At 43.0% G+C, this 7,666-nt stretch overlaps 2 protein-coding genes and 1 non-coding gene across 3 annotated transcripts in view; 2 read left to right on the plus strand and 1 right to left on the minus strand.

The window, feature by feature from the left end:
* The window catches only part of LOC135093738 (E3 ubiquitin-protein ligase Siah1-like), a 38,882-nt gene that overhangs the window by 6,748 nt on the left and 24,468 nt on the right, over positions 1 to 7,666 (minus strand). The gene's annotated exons all lie outside the window — the stretch shown is intronic.
* LOC135093733 (muscle M-line assembly protein unc-89-like) overlaps positions 1,232 to 7,666 on the plus strand; it is a 158,990-nt gene continuing 152,555 nt past the window's right edge. The window contains exon 1 of the mRNA XM_063993275.1: positions 1,232 to 2,177. Within this exon, the coding sequence (XP_063849345.1) occupies positions 2,002 to 2,177 (176 nt within the window). The 5' untranslated portion in view covers positions 1,232 to 2,001. The remainder of the gene's footprint in view (positions 2,178 to 7,666) is intronic.
* Trnav-aac (transfer RNA valine (anticodon AAC)) lies at positions 2,927 to 2,999 on the plus strand. The gene has a single exon. It is a non-coding gene; the product is annotated as a tRNA-Val (tRNA).

Below are 7,666 nucleotides of genomic sequence, written 5' to 3' on the forward strand. Positions count from 1 at the left end.
ACTAATATTAATTGCTGTCACATTCATTTTTTTTTTTTCCGACTTTTCATTATTATATCACTACTCAAATTGGGACTTTCCGTGACCATCTTCTCATGACCTGTATCTTGTATTACTTTGATTGTACTTCAAGGTTAATGTGAGACTACAGGACATCACTTATATGTTATCTTTTTATCATCATCTGCTAACGTTCACTGTTATCACATTCCATTTTTCAACTTTTCATTGTTATATTATTACTGAAATGGAGATCTTTCATGACTACCATTTCATGAGCAGTATCTTGTATTTTTCAGGTACGGTAGTATCTCAAGGTTAATGAGATTATAGCACAACCACCTGCCACGCAATACAACTTGGAGTAATCTCTTTCTCAAACTTCCACTACTTACGCTCTTATTAATCGATTTCTCACCACACATTCACCTAAACAATCTCCTGAGTTTTTCTGTCCACTCGTAATCGTTGGTCACAGGCAGGAACACAACGTTTAATGAATATATTGGACTCGGAGACAACTCGGAGACAAGTATTGAGTGTGAACCAGACCTGTTATCAGCGGAAGTGGCTCTTCACCTCACTATGTAGGTGTTTTCACATCCAAAACTCGAATATCTTAAGATTTCCATAAACCATACGCAACCAAAAAAATCCGTATGTATGAACACATTACGAATTTTAAGAGTATGTATGTAAAGGGTAAGTGATGTATAGAACACATTTGATTTAGTTAAGTTGCCCTACAAAAATATTAGCCGTCAAAAAAGAAGATGGAGATGATTTTAGGAGGCACAAAATTAAACAAAATCCTGAGAAACTAACTTGACACATGAAAATACTGAAAATAACGAGAACTTTTCTGCAATACGGAGGTACGGCTGTTCAATAAGGTGAAAGCTGACCTGTATATGTAACAGTACAAAAAGCAGAGAAGGTGAGGGCGTAGTACATACTATCTTATCAAACGTTTGCAGTGCTGCACATCCATTGCGGCGACATACACGTACCAGAGCTTGGTGAAAATGTGTAAATAAAGTTTAACTCATTCCATATTTCTGGTGATGAAAAAACCTCATATAATCCAGACCCGTTAATTTACACAGATAACAGAACAGAAAGCAAGTAACACAAACTGAGAATGATCCAGAAAAGGACAGAATATTAACTAGCGAATCAACAAAAGTATGACGCAAATATAAGAAAAATAAACAAGGCAAGAGACCTACTCTTTCTTTCAGGTGAGAGGGGTGCCTTGCTGGACGCTGGCCTGACCCATCATGTAACTTGCTCGTAGGGGGCACTGAAAGGGATTCACCAGAGGGCTTCATTTGCCAGTCACTTTTCCGTATGCGCACACTGTAACATATACTCAGGGAAAGAAAACAGTGGCAAGTGGGGAGATGTCTGCACGAGGGATTGGTGAGGGGAAAAGAGCATCGGGACGGCACGGCAGCGCGCGTGGCATGAGCGGGCAACTCAGGGAGTGCGGGGGCGGTCGCGGGGGCATGGGCAGGCGCGCGGACTTGGGCGGCAGTTTGGGTCTGGTTGTAGTGACGGGAAGGGCGGCAGGCAGCAGCGTGGGGACTGAGGGTCGGTGACGCGCGCCGCTGACACGCGACACAGGCCACTGACGCAAGCCAACTCGCGGAATTGCTGTCGCAGCAGCGTTCAGCGACCCGGACGCGACACCGCTGACGGGACGCTTGTGCTTCCTGCTAACGCCAACTTGTAGAGGCGAAATATGCAATGTAAACAGCGACCTTGGTGAAATACACTCCTCGCCAGTAGCATGTTATGTAATACCGGTGCGCCGCGGAAGATCTCGAGGAGCGAGGCGCAGGAGAAGCGTCGCGCATAGTAGATGTTGGTGGTCACTGCGATCAGAACTTGTGACAATGCGAAGGAGGAACCCTGCCCGTAGTCAGGCTTAAAAGCAGTAAGGGGAGAACGTGAGGCACAACTGACTCGTGACAGAGTGTGTGTTGAGGGGTGTTAGCTATGATGCCCGAGGACATGGCCTCCTCCTCTGGGTATGGAGTGGCCCTCTCCACAGGCCAGTGGAGCGTCAATCCCGACACGGGCCTGATGACGCTGACGGAGGCGGCAAAGGCCAGGATCATCAACCAAGACCCCATCGAGAAGTGGTACCTGCTGGACCCCGAACCCCTTGCAAGGTATGTGCAGAAATGTTTTTTTCCGTACGGGCAGGTAGGTGTGCCCTAGTGTGGCACCCTATGCCCTTAACGTGGTACCCATGATACTGCATGGTGCGATATTACACGTGAATTCGAATCCCTGTGTCAAAACAAAAAAAGTACAATTGTTCGTCTGGTAGTCTCTCAGTTCGTATGCACTTCCTCAGCACGAAACTCATTTTTTTTTAGGACATACTCGTACATATTTCAGTCAAAACAAAAAAGTTGTCATTCGTGCACCTGACATTCCACGCTCATCCTTCCTGCTGTGACCGTGGCAATGATCTGACGACGCCTTTCCGCTTATCACCACACACCAGGCAGGGGCGTCTGCCGAGGACTGGTAATGTGACATGAATGAATGAAATAACCACCATAGATTTGTGCCCGTCGAGAGAAGGGAGGAGACAAGAGGCGGTCGTCGGAACTCTCTCTTGCCAAACATTACTTATATCCTGCGGCATCTTTCTGAAGGGTATTATTAAGCTCGTGGGGAAGAGGATCTATCGATTAGAAAACTATGTACTTGTGTGTGTGTATATATATATAATATATATATATATATATATATATATATATATATATATATATATATATATATATATATATATATATATATATATATATATATATATATATATATATATATATATATATATATATATATATATATATATATATATATATACAGAATAAAATTATTTTGAGTGGAGATGAGCCAAGAAATCGTGCTCATGGTGTAGTGGTTATCACATCTGTCTAACACACAGAAGGTCCCAGGTTCGAGCCCTGGTGAGCACAATTTATTTACGTTTCCCAAAGGTCGATGAATTGTTTTCAGACGTAATGCAGCTCACAACCCCCTCCCTCCCCCGCCCCACACTGCTGCATAACATTTCTATGTTATGTTGGGCTCCGCTGCTGTAACAGTCCTCCATTGTCAGTAAAAATACCGAGCAAGATAAGAGTAAGAGAGGTAAAAAGGAAAAGTTATATAAAAAAAGAGGGTGGGAGAGGGACATTCGTCGCTTTATCGAGAGAGAGAGAGAGAGAGAAAAAAAAAAGATGAAGTGGCTCGATTGACTTTCTCGTGGAATATTGTGATTCGTGTCTCTACCATATTTGACTTTGATTATGTGTTTATGTTCACTGATATTTTCTTTGTAATATGTCTTCACACACACACACACACACACAAATGCATGTACTACGTACTGTCAGCCAATGCACATTTTTACGCACATAGTAAGAACAAGGTCAAAATTTGTTACGCACGGACACACACACACCCTATGCATACTAACCGCGCCACACACACACACACACACACACACCACACACACACACACACACACACACACACAAACACACACACACACAGAATCGCGTGTAGGCTGGATTAACCTTCCGAGTAGCCCCAATCCACATCCCACGACGGTGCATCCACTTCACCTCCACCACTACCACCACCACCACCACTAACACACCACCACCACTGAAAACACCATAAAAAAATTAAATAGTGTACTGAAAAATCATTACCAGAGAGAGAGAGAGAGAGAGAGAGAGAGAGAGCGTGTGTATTCTACCGCCTTGTTATAAGATTGTGATGGATTACTCTTATTTTCAATCTTAGAATTAAATGTAGCCCAGCTGACCACTCGGGGTGATGGGGGGGGAGTGTGGGCTGCGCGGGCGAGGGCGGCGCAGGCGTGGGGGAACCTGAACTGTGGGCTGTGGGCGGCGGGAGGTGAGGGGAGAGGAGCGAGGGAAAGGGAGAAAGATGAAAAAAGATAACAATAAATAAATAGATAAATAAAAAAAAGTGTCCTGAAAGAAGAGAGAGAGAGAGAGAGAGAGAGAGAGAGAGAGAGAGAGAGGAGAGAGAGAGAGAGAGAGAGAGAGAGAGAGAGAGAGAGAGAGAGAGAGAGAGAGAGAGAGAACCAAAACCACAAAAAAAAATGGAGCTAAAATATTTTGGTGCAGCATCACTAAAAACTAGAAAAAGAAAAAAAAAAAATCAAACAGGTACAAGTAAATGTGTGTGTGTGTGTGTGTGTGTGTGTAGTACGGCACCATCTCCCGTACACCACACACACACACACACACACACACACACACACGCCACCGCTCCCATCTACCATCGATGCACCAGATACTAAATTACAAAATACGACCAGTAAACATCCACTTCTAAACTCCCACTACCCATCAACCTCTACAGCGTGCATTTAAGCCTTGATACAACGACTTAATCACTATATTCCTCGCTTCTGTGCCGTCACACGCGCGCGAATTTTTATCCCACACACTCCTGCCGCGATAGAGAAGCTTGTTACATTGCATTTTCTACACCACTAACCATGCTATTCTATTTATGTTACCTGGGTTACTTGTAGCTGCTCCTCCTCCTCCTCTTCTCCTGCATCATCCTCGCCATAGAACAATTAAGAACACGTCACTTTATCGCGGTGTCTGAAAGAATTATTGCGTGTGGAGTGAGGTGGGTGGGGCAGGTAAGGGTGTACGTAGGTGGTGGTGGTGGTGGTGTAAGCAGCTGGGTGTGTTTTATGAGACAGCCGAAGGTAAAACACAGGTACAGGTGCAAATGTACCGTATAAATAAAAAAGAGGGTTTCAGGTGAGGTACAGATGAAGCCTCTTTGTGGATGGACAGGTGAGATAGGAAAGCAATTAAAGTGTTATGTAGGTGCACGACTCTACAGGTAAACACGCCTACAGGTACGCTATTAATTCAGGTATAAGCATATTAAGTTGCATAAGTCTCTCTCTCTCTCTCTCTCTCTCTCTCTCTCTCTCTCTCTCTCTCTCTCTCTCTCTCTCTCTCTCTCTCTCTCTCTCTCTCTCTCTCTCTCTCTCTCTCTCTCTCTCTCAAGCTTGGAAATGCGTAGATACCTTCACTATGATCACCCACAATTCTCATCTTATTTTTTTTCTTTTTCTCTCTCCTCATCCACTTTCCGTCTCTCTCATTTTTCTCTCAGCAACATCTACTCATCCTCGTCTCTTCCCTAATCCTTCATAATTTTCCTTCATTTTCACAACCATTATCTTCATTATTTCCTCTTTCGTTGATTTCTCGCTTCATTCTCTCCCTCATTTTTGTCTCCGATCCTGAGAACAAAAAATCTGATACATATTCGTATTTATCACATTTCCCTTTCCTTTACAGTATAACCTTCCATTTCCTTTCTTTAAATATGTCTTCTTTCATCCTTCGCCTTAAAACTCCACATTTCATCGTCTTCCTTCCATGAACACACAAAGCTTTTCCCTCTATAATCTTTCTACTTCAATCTTCTTCCTTTATCCTCACAAAATTATCTTCCTTTTTAACTCCTTGTCCCTTTCTATCCATCAGTCCGTCGTTTTTCTTTCGCGTGGGAGCCAAGAAATAGATAAAGAAGGCAGGTGTTGGGAGGCTGGCAGGTTTGGGCCGAGCCAGCACACATCTTCACACGAGAAGGGATTATTCAGTGACCTTGAGGTTGTGTGTGTGTGTGTGTGTGTGTGTGTGTGTGTGTGTGTGTGTGTGTGTGTGTGTCACTGTGCCCACAAATATACGCAAATAGATGAAGAGCAGTAAAAAGAGGAGAAAGAAGAGAGGGAGGTAAGAAACGGGTAAGAGAAGAAAATGAAAAACAATGTATCACTTAAAAAATATATACTCGTATATTAGACAACCCAAAGGACGGTCTTAAAAGAACAGAAGATAAACAACCAAGAGGAGGAGAAAGACAAGGAAGGAGAGGTAATGGTTACGTAAAAGAGGAAAAGACAAAAATCAAGGAAGAAGAATTGAAGAAGAAAGAAAGAAAGAGACTAAGAGACAAGAGAAGATTATGGGAGGAAGGAGAATGAAGGAAGACGTAGAAAGAAATAGAGACATGATAAAATACGACAATTGAGGCTACAGTAACGAAAGAAAATGCAAAAACAGAATAGTTATGAAGATGCAAACAGAAAACGGATAAAAACATGAAACAAACTAAATATGAAGAGAATTAAAAAAGAAAAAAAAAAGGAAGGGAGTAACAAACATAATCTAAAGAAGGTAAAAGGTGGCGAAGAAAGGAGAGAAGACGAGGAAGGAAGATAGAGATGAAAAGAAGAGATAAAAAAAAAAGGCAATTGTAGTCTCGGCAGGATGATACAGGTGAGGCTGAGTATGGCCAGGTGAGAGATGCAAAAAAGCTAGAAAAGGTGAAGCAAGGTGTGTTTTGTACATGGGGACTTGGTGAAATTAGAAATAAGAGCAGATAAAGAAATGAGTTATGTGGTGGATGTTACAGAGAGAGAGAGAGAGAGAGAGAGAGAGAGAGAGAGAGAGAGAGAGAGAGAGAGAGAGAGAGAGAGAGAGAGAGAGAGAGAGAGAGAGAGAGACGGTGGGTAGGAGATCTGAGGGTAAAATAAATGCGAAAAATGACGTAACACACACACACACACACACACACACACACACACACACACACACACACACACACACACACACACACACACACCGCACTCCCTTTCCCAGCAACACAGACTCAATGATAATGACCCTGATTCTTACCCCTTGTCCGACGGAGGGTACAACAAGTCTGCTGCTATTTACGTACTGTTCCTTTGTGTTTCCTTCATTAGCCTTTTTTTCATCTCCCCTCCTCTTCTTCTGTCCTTTATACCATACTTATCCTCCCTTTCCTATGTTTATTTATCTTTATTTTCTCTTATTGTGTCTTTCATCCCTCCCTACCTTCTCCCTTTTATTCTCTCCCTCTCTCCTCCAGCTCTCCCTACCTTCTGTACTCTTATTCTTCTCTTCCCTTTACTCTCTCTCTTCCTGTGTCCTCTCCAGCTCTCCCTACCTTCTCCCTGAACACTTCGACCCTTCCTTCTCTATCCTTCTCCCTTCCAGTGCTCCCCTTCCGCGCTTCTTACCCTCACAAGTCCCCTGGCCTCCCTGCCCACCTCCCTTCCATCTCACACGCCCCTGTCACATCACGCCTGTTGTTATTTATTGTTACGTAAATGAACAGGTTGATGTTTTTAGGTGCTTGCGGAAATAAAAGAAAAAAATAGCCCCTCTCTCTCTCTCTCTTCTCTCTCTCTCTCTACTATCGACTTTACTATCCTACATCTCTTACTTAGGGCTGGTGTATCTTGTCGAAAACAGTCTCTTAAGGAAGCAACAAATCTGCTGCTGTTTATTCTATTTGTTCCTCCTGTGTGTCCCATCGTGCCCCATTATAGACAAACTGAACACCAACACCTCTGATTACTCCCCCAAAGCGGCAAGATAATTATGCTGATAACTCCTAACTCCAGGTGATCATAATGCAGTTTCTTCGTTTGTTTTCACTACGCACTTCTAAAGACCATTGAAGTTGTGCTAATCCTTCGTTCGATCCTTTAAGTGAAGTGTTTATTGCTCAATGTATTTTTTTTATTTATTTATTTTTTTTG

The sequence above is a fragment of the Scylla paramamosain genome, chromosome 43 (genome assembly GCF_035594125.1).
Source record: "Scylla paramamosain isolate STU-SP2022 chromosome 43, ASM3559412v1, whole genome shotgun sequence".
NCBI classification, from domain to species: Eukaryota; Metazoa; Arthropoda; class Malacostraca; order Decapoda; family Portunidae; genus Scylla; species Scylla paramamosain.